General features: G+C 40.5%; 1 protein-coding gene and 1 long non-coding RNA gene across 7 annotated transcripts in view; one reads left to right on the plus strand and one right to left on the minus strand.

Annotated features, from left to right (window-relative positions):
* The window catches only part of CPEB4 (cytoplasmic polyadenylation element binding protein 4), a 77,417-nt gene extending 65,880 nt beyond the window's left edge, over positions 1 to 11,537 (minus strand). For both annotated transcript variants that reach the window (XM_060765120.2, XM_060765119.2), the window contains exons 1-2: positions 11,103 to 11,537; positions 8,734 to 10,774 (exon numbers count right to left, since the gene is read on the minus strand). In XM_060765120.2, the coding sequence (XP_060621103.1) occupies positions 8,734 to 9,858 (1,125 nt within the window). In that variant the 5' untranslated portion in view covers positions 9,859 to 10,774; positions 11,103 to 11,537. The remainder of the gene's footprint in view (positions 1 to 8,733; positions 10,775 to 11,102) is intronic.
* Positions 11,538 to 11,980: 443 nt separating this feature from the next.
* Positions 11,981 to 13,206, plus strand: part of LOC132768825 (uncharacterized) — a 35,169-nt gene continuing 33,943 nt past the window's right edge. For all 5 annotated transcript variants that reach the window (XR_010909191.1, XR_010909193.1, XR_010909192.1 and 2 more), the window contains exon 1: positions 11,981 to 12,060. This is a non-coding gene — a long non-coding RNA (uncharacterized lncRNA). The remainder of the gene's footprint in view (positions 12,061 to 13,206) is intronic.

Consider the following 13,206-nt stretch of genomic DNA (forward strand, 5'->3'; position numbering starts at 1 on the left):
TTCATGATATGATACAAAAACATAATAACTTCATGTCTGTGAGGGCTTTGTTCGGAAGGGGGGGGGGGCAGTGCTAAGTCATGTATACAATCATGTATAAGTCTAGAAATAATAATAATAATAATAATAATAATAATAATAATAATAATAATAAATTTTATTTGTACCCCGCCACCATCTCCCCAAAGGGGACTCGGAGCGGCTTACATGGGACCAAGCCCGAACAAAAATTACAATATAACAATACAAATTACAAGCAAATAAACAACATAACAGTAAAATATAAAACATCAAAGCATATAAAACAATATACACAAAACATAGAAACTAAGCATAATGACAGACAGAAAAAGGGCAGGCCGCATGTACATAAAATGATTTAAAAACTCCGGGTGAGCTAAGGGAGGAGAACTAATTGTAAGGGCAAACTCAAAGAGAGATAGGAAATTAAGTCAACCTTCCAAAACCAGGGCCAATGTATGCAGTGGTCAATGTACATACCGTACCATAACTCTTCTATATATATATAAAAACACACATCCCGTAATCTGGGTAGATAAGATTAAAGCTTTATTTCACCCTGGGAGTATTTAAAAGAAGCACTGATCCCCTCTCCTCTCTCTGCTGCTGCACCAGTTCTGGCCTTTTTAGATGCCTAGTAATGAAAATGGTGGTGGTGGTGGTGGTAACAATCTTTGGTACTTCCCCTCAAAGGAGCCCTAAGAGAGTAGAGAGGGACAATGCTTTCTTTGGTTTTTCTTGGGATGAACTAAGCTCTTGCGTTTTGCTATTCTACTGAGAGAAGTGGTACCAACCAAGAATCCTATAAAAACCAGCACCATCCTGAACAGTCACTTTCCTGACCACAGAATGCCAACATGTATTATTCAATTAAGCTGATAACTATATATGCATAATAATTGAGCTGATGGCCAACACCACAATAAAGCACAAATGATTCAATTTACTACATTTTTTCTGGAACATTATATATAAAGTTTTACTTTAGAAGATGGTGCTATGGATACTAAATTGCAAAGTCTAGAAAGAAGAAGCACATAATTCTGCTAATAACAGCCTGTCTAATAAATATTACATCTCTAAATAGTTACATTTTCCCATTAAATAATAGAATTATGTTATAGCAGCTGTTTCTCAGAGACGAATCCCAGGATCATCATTCCATTGTGCACATTTAGTCAAGACTCAAACTGTTCCTAAACAGTGCTTTTTTGTAAACAGTGCTTTTTTTAAAACATAATAATGTGTGGTAACAATATTTTTGTTTGATTTATGCCAAATGACAATGAGTGGAATATACTTCACTACAAGAGCTCCATTTAAATGGGAAATAAGATGACAGTTTTTTAAAGGCCTCTTAAAAATCATTTTGATCTTGCAATATTGCTTACAAAAGTGTCACGTAGTACAAGAAAGCACACTAACAGACTGCATAACACAGACTAAATCCAATTTGGTAGGCATTTGTTTCCGTTTTGGTGGTACTATTCCATAATATAGATTAATTTTAGATCAAATCTACTTACTAAAAAGTGATATTTCCTTTTGGAATCAGAGTTCACATTGTGTAAAGGCTCTCTTCAAGTCAGAAGGGAAGGATGATCTAAGATAACATACCTTAAATACTCACTACATCAACTGCATTATTCTTGAATATATTAGAAATAAGAGGCTCAAGCAATTATGCAATATATTCAAAAGCTTTCATATTAATACAGCTTTGGGCCATCAGCATTTTTTCTAACAATAAGTAGCCAAATCACCTTGTTCCAGTTTGTTCAGGATACAGACAAGGTTATGAACTTATGAAACAGTAACTTTCAATTTGTAGTATAGCAACAGAATACCACTGTATTTAAACTGCAAGGTTGCACCCACTGTTGAACTACAAGCCAGAATAGTGAGGACCAGTTGATGAAATCCATAAAACCAAGCTTAGGGACTACTGGCAAATTTAGACAATTCATGCCGTTAAAATCAGTAACTCCTATAATGCCATATAATGCAAGTAACCTAGTCCCTTGTAATTCAAGTACTGGTTGCATTCATGTGACAAATCATTCCAGGAATATTAGCCCTGGACTTTACCACTGCATATATTATCTGTACATTACAAAAGGAGACACCATATAAATTAAAACATCTAGAGTTTCTTTCTTTTTCTCTTTATTTTCTTTTTGATATCTCCTCTGTCATTGCAGCACAGTAAGCTCCAATTCTAGTACTAATTCACCCCATTCCTACCTAGACAAAACTCAGTTAAAGGAACAAGAGGTAATACAAGTTGTAGCTGTATCATCTGACTAGCTACTGTTTAAAGTTTCTACACTCATTTCTCAAGGTGGAGCAATCTTATCTCTATGTTACCAAACAGGGCATCAGATTCAAACACTCAAAAGCCTGTCTGGATGTGACAAATCTGCCGATAGCAAAAGGCTGTGACACATCTTTTAAGCTATGTGTGTGTGTGTGTGTGTGTGTGTGTGTGTGTGTGTCTGTGTATGTATGTATGTAATGGGTTCAGTAGTTAAGTTTTCTGATGATGCAAACAATTTAACTGAAGCACTGTTTACAGGATAAGCATTCATTCACTAAGTATATACTTTTATTCTGTAACAACAGTTTTGTCTTCCTGAAATGATAGGTGTGTCTATTTTTGTGAACAAACTTCATTGAAGCCTGGGTGAAATGTTTGTTCACTCTATCTACATGTCAGATTCAATGTTCATCGTATTTCTGTCCTTGAGTTGCAGGGCAACAAATGACAAACAGATGAAGGAGAGCTCAAAAGTAATTCGGACTCAATTTATTATCTATTCTGAGATTACACAAGTGGAACTTGTGCACCACCACTAATCAGATCTAAAATGTTTGATCTAAAATTTTAATGAACATACTGTCCTCATAAGCATGATCTGATGCAGGTGAATGGGTGACGTCTTTCACAAATTATAAAATACAAGTAATTACACAAAACATTGTCTTCAAAAAGGCCAGTTTAAGGTGTTCATGTCAGAAGCATATTCAAGGTCAGGAAGAATATGATCAGGTAAGATGAAAAATTCTAAATACATTTTACAGCTGTAAATTAAGGTGTTTTAGTACCAAAGACAGATTAGAAACAATTCAAAAGCATCAGGCAAATACAAAAGAGACTCTGAAAAACAGATTTGAAAGCATCTAGGGAAAATTCAGTAATTTCTCACATTAAAATAAAAAAGCTGTTCAGACATATAACTGGAGATCATAACAATAACATGATTAATATTTAGCTTGCTACTGAGAAATTGGTTATGTATAAGTATTACCCCTAAATATTTCAGTGCATCTGCATGAAAAAGCAGACATGTTTTTAAAATTCCTATTTTAGATTAATTCTTCTAGCTTTTATTATTATTATTATTATTATTATTATTACAAAAGTCTACTGTTATAAGAATACAATAATCCTTTTGGTAGTTACGTTTTACCTATAATCAAGGATATGATTTCATTTCTTCTTTGTTATAAAACTGACAGGGTGTCCTACTTCTACAAAAATATGCACAGCAGGAAGAAGGTCTCTGCAAACACGAAAGCAGTGCATCACCAAAAACTAACTGCTATGTGCCACCTAATTTACATTGCCAAAAAGTGATACAGTGAAAAATTAGGCAATGAGGTATTTTTTAAAATACTTGTTAAGTTTCAAAGTAAGGCTGGGAAATGATATAACTTCATCTTTCACAGGAATGTTATTATTGCCAACAGTAGTTTCTTTTTCTCCACTGAATTTTCAGCAGGATGCTAAAGTGCAAGATAGAAAGCAACAACCACCATTTGCTATCGTCTAGGACTCCGCTTCTTAAACTGTGGGTCCCAACCTCAAACAGGGTCCCCTTATCTCAATATTGGGGTCACAAAAAATGGCAACAATAAAAGTTTTCTGAACATTACCCAGTGGATGTTTTAGACATCTATATGAATCTACAGGAGTTTGCAAAAGATGTTTCAGCTGTACCTCATAAAAAGGAAAATCACGCTGTTTAGCAAGCCTTGCAAATTCCAATTTGTTATCAGTAAATGTTTGATTTATATACCTATTTTATATATCTATATAAAAGGGGTTGAGACCCCCTTTGTTTCTCAGAACAAAAGGGATCTCAAATGTTGAAGAAGCCCCAGTCTAAGAGACTAACAAACTAACAAACTGCTGTGAGGGAGAAAAGCATTTGTAGTTTAATCATGGGAAATCTTTAGCCTCAACATTTTGGACTTTACCTCTCGGAAGCAACAGCCAGGTTTCAATGAAAAAGATGGAGTACATTATCCAAAACCCTTCTGAAAACTTAAGATTCCATGTACTTGATGTAGTTGAAATGCAAAATCTTTGTTTTCTGTGAAATGCATTTCTCATGTACTTACTTTAAAAGAAACATTTTTTTTAAAACCCTATAAAATAGTATGTGGTATTTATCCCACTTTTACAAGTGAACAAGGCATTGTGCTGGTCTTCACTGGAAGGCAAGTGGAAGCAGGTAAACAAATCACAGACTTCCCATCCACTGTTCACTTAATGTTCACCTAACCAAGTCACAATCCATCGACTGAATAAAGCAGTCAGAGAAGAGATAAAACGGGAAGCCTAGTTGGACTCACAATGAGGAAAAGATGGATTACAAATTCAGTGGTTTGTGGGGCCAATTCTACTTGGAGGAAGATCCATGAAAATACTTCCCTTTGCCCAGTCATTCAGACCTCTTCCTTGTCTGTCACATGATCAACACTCTCACAGTACTCTTGCATCGATATTCTCTGTAAAATAATATTGCACTGACATTTTATAGCTCTCTATGAATTACAAGACAATGATACCAGAATATAGTCAACAGAAAAATAAGTGAAGCGTATCCAGAATTGCTTCTTCAGTGATAATTTTTGTTTTGTCTTTGTCCTTGTAACAACCTTGCATATAATTATGGAATGCCCACCTTCCTCTCCAATGGCTGTATGCACATTGTGTCAATCCAAGAATGGTCTCTAGCATCAAAATAGAAAGAAAACAGGAAAGAAAACTTGCACTGAATGAAATGTAGTTTGCCAAAATTACATACAACTGTTTTGGAGATGTCCTTCTAAAACAGAAATTGCAATAAATTCAACAACCATTAAAGATCAGATGGTGGATTTTTCTATCTGCATGTCTAATTCTCTCAGCCAGGTTACGTAAAATATCCAGATAAAAAAAATATTATTATGAGCAGCATGTAAATAGTAAGTAAACCTCACTTCATCCAGAGCTGGATTTTATGTCAACTTTAACCTTTCCCCTTTCTGTCTCAACATTAGAAACAAAGCCAAGCTATGGGAAGAACTTCTTATGGCCACTGCTAGGCCGCTGGCATCCACATCAGGTACATGTATACACACTGCCTTTAACAAGGATATAGGCCCTTTAAAACTAAAAAGGAGAGCAAGCCACATGCTCAACCTTCATAGCTTAGCACTGTTTATGAACTGGAATCAGACTGCAGGTTCAATTGGAGGCTCTGCATGCAGCTGTCTTCTCCCTTTACAACCCTAGTAATAACAGCCTAAGGTCACTCACTAGTATTGTATTGTATTTCATTTGGGAAACCAAAGCAGAATAATGCACAGTCCTAAATGCATCCAGACAGTTGCTATGTGTGCAAACAGGCAAGGATAGAAACTAGCCCTCAGTGTCCAGTCGTCACCCACCATTTATCTGTTCACTAGAAATCAACTGCTACTAGCCATACATATACAGTAAGCTATATTATATTTTACTTTCTGCACATTATATGATGGCCTAAATTCAATTTCTGTATCATGTAGAGAAGACCCATTAAAATTAACATAACTTTCAAATATGTTCATTAAGTTACTAAATTCCAATTGATCCAGTAGGTCTGTTTGAATTGGGACTAACAGCTGTGGCCCCCTTTCTCCAATCCAGGTCTGCAAATTATAATGGAATCCTATCCAATTAGCTCTCTACTATGGATATTCCCAAGCACCAATCAATGGCAAATACCATGCTAGCTTTCACAGTTCGAAAAGGTCTCAAAGGTCTTGAAAAAGTTGTTTAATAGATGTGTATGGGTTTCTTGTCTCCTTCCCAGTATTATGCTACAAGAACTCCTATGCAGCACTGCAGCATATCATCTGGGAGAAATAGTGGTGCAAGCCACGCCAGTAACAGCTGTTAGGTGCGGAACTAGATTCTGTTATTGAAAATACATTTTGGCATCCCTTCAGTATCCACTGCTTTGTCCTATATGCTGCCAGGCAATTCAGAGTGGTAGAATTTAATTTATTATCTGCTACCTTTCCACATTTGTGTAAGAATAATTTAAGCTGAGACGCTTTTACAAGATCAGTTAGTAATTGCTGAATTCCAAGATTCAAGTCCAACTGAATTTGTATCAAAAGCAGGCAGTGACAATCTTTAAAATAAAATTCTCCCTAAATCACAGCAGAATACATATAATTGCAGGAGCTCTTGGTTATCTATATGAATATTATTCAATATCATTACAAAAAAATCAGCAATTTAGTAGATAACCTTTTTATCATAATTGCAATTCCTCAAGAATATGTGCTTCTATATTTCACACAGCATTTAGATAAGGCCTGTTTCTCAAAAAGGCAATACTGTGACTATTATGGTTATATAAATAGTACCAAACTCCTTTGCAGATAAGGAATTATTTTTACATAAGTTAACTGTGTATGACTACATTAAAATGAGAAAAGGTCAGTCATTGAAGGAGATAAATCAGAAACAAATAATATTGCTATCAAATTGAGCTTTCTTTTTGATATAGCTGCCAAGATCATATGTGTGGTGATATTAAACATGGACCCAAGTAGGTTCTAACAAAGAGTTCAAGACATAACTGAGTTGCTGCATTTAAAATCTAACATATCTGCAAATACTCACAAACATATTTCTGCATACAATTTGCTTAGAACTACAGTTATACCTTGAGCACATACACTTGAACAATGAGTACCAGTTCTGTGTTTTTAGATAACTGTAAAGTAACCATTGCGGAAGAAGGAAGAAAGGAGATCAAACCACAAAGGATAAATGCCAAAATTATTTCAAATTTCAATTGAGAATTTACTAAAACTATTAAAATGCTGGTCCTCCCACCCCCAGGTTCAGCTCACAGTGCAAGCAATTGCTACTGACTGAATATTTCATTAAAATAAAATACCTTCTCTTTGCTAGGCCCAAAATAGTGACAGATATGGTCCTGATAAGCCCTTCAGTTCAGGTGTCTGCTTTGATAAACAGACAGTAACATACATATGGTATGTGTAATTCTTGTTTTTATTTTCCTGGTCACAATTCTCAGAACAGCACATATCAATATTGGAAACATAATACATAACTAACGTATTTTAACAAGAGAAATATTCATTTCAAATATTCATAGATTTAAGAGCTTAATGACATGATCAAGGCCATTTTATTTTGTCACAGAGTAGCTCATTTCGTTGTCATGAACCAGAATGAATAAGATATGGAGTCAGATCTTGCTGCAGCCAGGCTCAACACAATCACCCATTCTCACCCCCTCCCCAAGACAAATCCTACTGCTAATGGTTTCCAAGGTTAAATTTGGTCTGCAGGAACCCTTATACTGCTTCTAGACTTTTAAACTACAGGATTTCAGGATTTCTGCCTATGTACATGAACCGATAAAGCCTTGCTAATTAAAGTAGTCTTCACAAAGGCCAGACATAAATGATAATGCAAGAAATGTCTACAGTACACATTACTGGATTATAAAATAAAATAAAAATGTTTTAAATTTGTATCTAGCACAGTTTTGAGTCTCTTCTGATTATATTCGGAATTAGAGTAAAAGTAGGGCATAACGCCTGCTTATATCATAAATATAAACGCAGCAATAATTGACAATTTTTCTTTTTTACCCACAAATCCTAAGGTTTTAGAATCCTGTGTCTAAAACAACCTTAATGTGAGTTTGTAGATGAATTAAAAAATGCATTGTCATTATGCCTAACTGGCAATTTTAATTATCATTAATTTGCATAAACAGGAAAAAATGTTCAGTGCTTGAAGTGCATCACATATGAACACGACAGGCCAACATCTGAAGTAAGTCCACATCTATTTTTAGTCATGACTACATGACTACCACTGAAACCTGCAGGCCTTGTTGGAGAATATCAGCATGAACATTCTATTGTGCAGAAGCATTTGAAATTAACCAAACAGCATCTGCACAAGGCTGGAGATTTCTAACAGAACACTTTTAAAATCTAGTTATTGTTTTCTGGATACGAAACATTTTTTACACAATCGGAAAAAAATAGTTGTTTCAGGACTTATTTTATTCATTCAACTTTTAAGAATAATTATCTTTGCAACAGTTTTATCGATCCGGTTTACTAATCTGACAGCACACTAACCATATAATAGATGAGCTATTTGGTGATAGCTATTTCTGCGACAAACACGATACAGAGCATCCATGATTCAGAGATGAGCAATCATGCCACTTGAAATGTCACAAGATAAACTACTTATTAGAGGTGGGGGGTTTTTTTAAAGTTCCCACTCAGACAGCTGTAATTATTAAAACAATGCAAGAAAAGACAGATCTTGTCATTTATGTAACATTTTACGTCACGTATTTGTAAGCTATTATTCTGACACTACTAGAACAATCTCACCTGAAATGGAAATATATTGTCAGCTCTGTTCAAACTGTCTTCCATCCAGGATTTTGGAGCAAAAGCGGAGCTGGGCCGTGCATACTTCTGCAACTGGATATGATTACTTGGGAAATTCTTCTTGAGGGGTGAGATGGAGTTCAGGGGAGTTATTCCTCCATTTAGTCCCCTGCGGTGGTCTCGCCCTTGGGACCCTCCCCACCCACCATATCCACCACCACCACCGGGACTCCATGAAGAAGATGGCGTAGGTGATGGGCTTTGGTAGCTGCTCCATGGAGAAGGTGGTTTGTTAAGATTATTAGCAAGATGAGGCAGTTGATTAAAAGCAGCATTTCTATGTGTAAATGGAGGTGGATGAGGACTTGCAGGAGACCTTCGCTGTTGTTGATGCTGATTGTGATGATGCTGAAAATGGGGGTGATGAGGGTGGTGCTGAGAGAGGGGTCCAATCTGAGGAGAAAAGCTACCCCCAAAACCAGGGCTGACATGATGTGGAAAATTCTGAAAGAGCAAAGCACCATTATTAGCTGAAGCAGGAGGAACCCCTCCCTGGTGGAAGAAACTTGCATCTTCATTTATTATTGTTGAAGAAGAAGGAGCTATAGCAGCTGACCAGTTACTGAAACCAGTCAGAGAAGATGCAGTAGATGTCAAAGGCTGGCTCGAAGAACCTAGCCCTGTAGCCTCTTGGTAATCAAATCCTGTTAGCACTGGAGAGTCTATTCTTATTTTCTCCTTCCCATTGCCATTCTCAGAAGAATTATCCCCCTGATTTTCTTCAGATTTAGCTTTCTCGGATTCAGGCAGCATGCCTGCTTCCTGACTTTGACTAGGGGAAAGCTGCTGTTTTTCTAGGGAGTCTTGTTTTTCCTGTTGCTGAGCTTTAGATTTTTCTGACCCCAGAATCTCATCCTGAATGTTATGGGCAGCTGGAGCAGGAAAGAGCCAAGCTGACCCAGCACTACTGCCATTGGCAGCTGTGTTATTTATAAAAGCAGCAGGACTGGGGGTTGCATTTTGATGGTGGTGTGGAGGCTGCAGATGTGGATGAAATCTGACTGGAAAAGCCGACTTATTCCCAGTATTGTTTTGCACTAAAACACCGAACCCGTAATCCCCCATTTATTTTATTTAGGATTTTAATTTCACTGGGAGAAAAAAAACACCTCAAATGTTTCCTTTCCTTTACTAAAGCAAGAGACTAGAAAATATATTTCGTAAAAGATCTTCCACCCCTTTCTTTTCCACCAATCCACTTGAGATATCTAATTGGATATTAATTCTGGATTCTTTTACATGAGACTACTTAAAATAATGATGTGGCTCAATTTGTGTTTGCTTCCTTCTGACAACCAAGAAGGAGTAAAAAGTAAATCTTTGGTTAACAAAATAAGAGGTTTCCTTTTCCTAAAAGAATGGAGATGAAACAAAGCTCCTGGGAATTATTATATATATCAAGCTTTCTTGCTTTATCAAGTGCCTCAACCTGCCTACAAACACTTCAATGGAAAAAAGATAACCATGACATCTGGTACTCCTCACGCCTTCACAGCTCCAAAAATATATTTAAATCTGGAATAATTTAATAAATTCTATATACTCTAATATATATCTGTGTTCTATTCTAACAGCCTTTGCTGTTTAACATGTAATGGTTTCTCTTGTCAGGGTGTTAAGAAAGGGTATGTGGACTGAAGGGCTTTTTCCCCCACCACCCGCAACCTGTGCTGTGCTGTAACTGCCTTTGCCTTGCAGAACTATGTGACTGGTGAGCTCAATGCGGATGCCCTTCTGACAGGGCCTTTTTATAGAGAGAGAGGGCAGGGCGTGTGGGTTGGTTCCTTTTTTTTCCTCTAAAATCTCTAGTGTGAGTGGGTGAGTGTGTGTGTATGCAGGCTCAGTTGTGCAGGAGGAGGAGAAGGGTGGATTGCTGCTGCTGCTGCTGGCAATGGCTGGGTGGGTTCCTGCTTTTTCAAGCTCGCCTCCTATATGAGGATCCGGTTCTTGTGTTTGTGTCCTTCAGGCGAATCCTGGCAGCCTGCAGAGAGGGGGGAAAAATCACCTCAGAAAAATCAGCAGTCAAGGGCTTGGGAGGAAGAGGAGGAGGAGGAAGGGGGGGGGGGAGAGAGAGAGAATACATAGGGAGGATAAACGAGACCCTTTTTAAAGGGACATCGCCAAAATTAGACCGATTTTCCAATGTGCCACCTATACTCGCTTATAATGCGACAGCAAAGGAGAAGGAAGGGAGGTTCCCTGGGTGGGAGGAAAGGCTTTTAATAATGTTGGGGAGGGTGGAGGTGGGAAAGAGGCATCTGACCGTTGAAAGGCTGAGCGGGGGGGGGGGCGAAGGGGGCGGGTTTTACCTCAGGAGGGGCACAGTCTCCAGCGGGGCGAAGGGCCGGGCTCCTCTCTCCCCCATGGGAGCCGGCTTCTCAAGGCAGCAGCAGGAGGAGGAGGAGGAGGCGAGGAGGCGAAAGGGCGGTGGCGACTGCGGCGGCTCCCTGGGCTCCTCCTGCTCTTCGCCCTTCGCTGAGGCGGCTGCTTCTCCCCCGCCGGCGCTGTTCTTCGCCCCTCATCAAAAACAGGACCAGGCGTTTGGCGGGTGGGCGTCGTGAGGGGCAAGGAGCGGGGGTGAGCAGGAGGAGGAGAGCGGGGGCTCCGTCAAGTGGCGAGGCAGGCGCTACTCTACTTCGTCAGGCGTCCGGCCCGGCCGCCTCAGCCGCCGCCGTCGTCGTCACCGTCTCTACAGGACGGAGCCTCCGAGCGAAATGACAACCAGCTGGGGAAAGAGGGGGGGAGGAGGAGGGGCCGCGCGGCACTTCCGGTTCAGGCAGGCCACGCCCCTCTCTCGCTCACACACACTCTCTCTCTCTCTCTTCTCTCTTGGCTCCCCGAAGCGCCACCTCCCTGTCACTCACTCGCAGTAAATGTTCTGTTTGCCCCGCCCCTTTCTCCTCCTCCTCCTATCTCTCCCTCCGGCCCCGCCCCTTGTTGGTTGGTTCTGGTGCAAAAGATCCCAAAAAGGCTCTCCTCCATCTCACCCTACCAGCGCTGGGCGCTGTCCATCAGCCCTCGTGGTCCCGCCTTCTCGTGCCTCGCCGCGGCTCCTGATTGGGCGAAGGAGCCCTGGCCCGCCCCACCTGCGCGCACAGAGCCACGTGAACGGGAGCGGCCCCGGCGCGCGCCAGAGCGAGAGCAACGAGGCTGAGCCCTTGCTGGGGGAGGAGGAGGAGGAGGAGGAGGAGGAGGAGGAGGAGGAGGAGGGGAGCATGCTCCTGCTGAGACCTTGAGGAGGGGGCGCGAGAGAGGCGCCCAGGAAAGGTAGGGCGGGGCGTGTGGAGGAGGGGGGGGGATGAGCAGGAGTGTGGAAGGACCTCCTCTCCTGAGAAGCCACAAAACAGTGGGGCCTCCACTGAGCCAATGGGGAAGCGTAACCCTGACCCTGGGTGCACCTGCACTGTCGTGCAGTTTGACACCACTTTAACTGCCATTGTTCAATGCTATGGAAGCCTGGGAATTGTAATCTTAGAAGGACCTGAGCCTTCCCCGCCATGGAAGTTCACTTGGAGTCAAACTGCATTGATTCCATAGTGTAGGGGCACCCCATGTCGTTCTGGTGCTTGAATTCCTTTAAAATGCTTAGAAGCGTGGGGTTTCCCCCCATACCTTTGTGGCAGAGCCTCCCACTATTCTTTGTCTTTTTTGTATTTTACACTTTCCCAAACTTTGGTGGTCCTGGTGTTGGGACTTCACTTCACAGAGGCCCCAGCCATTTGGCCAATAGTTAGGACTTCTGGGAACTGGAGTCCAAAACATTTACTGGCCTCCACAGTAAAGAATGTGAGGGTGTGGTTTTTTGGACTGCGACTCCGGGGTCCTCCTGGTTGGGGAAGCCTGGGAGCTTTAGTCCCAAAAGTCCTCAGTTCCTAAGCTGTTGAGCTTTTGGAGTTGGGAGATGGTTCAGGTGGCACCAGTAACTTTTCTTGGTCTGGAGGTGGCCAGAAGAAAAGAGGAAGGGGCCACTGACATCCCCTCAGCCCATGTCATACCGATGCCTTAAAAGGCTGTTGTTGAAGGAGTTAAAGGGAGAGCAGTTTCTGACAGGTCGGCGCAATTGAGAATTTAGCCCCAGCTCTCCATATTTGGATTTCATTTCTCATTATGTGGAGCCATCAAAGCACCAACTGCTTGGATTTCAGGCAGGCAAAACCAGGCATCGGTTGTGTGAGGACAATGATAGCGGGAACTTTGGCCAAGAAGTTGGGGGCCCAGGGGTAATTTCTGGGGTCACCCAGGAAGTAACTCAATGATCTTCTCCCATATCAGACCTTAATAATGTTTTTTGTGTGGGTTTTTTTGTGTGTGTGCTGGTGATACTTGTACAGTCGGCCCTACACATTCATGGGGGTTAGAAACCCTTTGAATGTGGAAAAAAACAAAAAAATACTTTGAAACTGTTCCCCTCAA

The sequence above is a fragment of the Anolis sagrei genome, chromosome 2 (assembly GCF_037176765.1).
Source record: "Anolis sagrei isolate rAnoSag1 chromosome 2, rAnoSag1.mat, whole genome shotgun sequence".
Lineage (NCBI taxonomy): Eukaryota > Metazoa > Chordata > Lepidosauria > Squamata > Dactyloidae > Anolis > Anolis sagrei.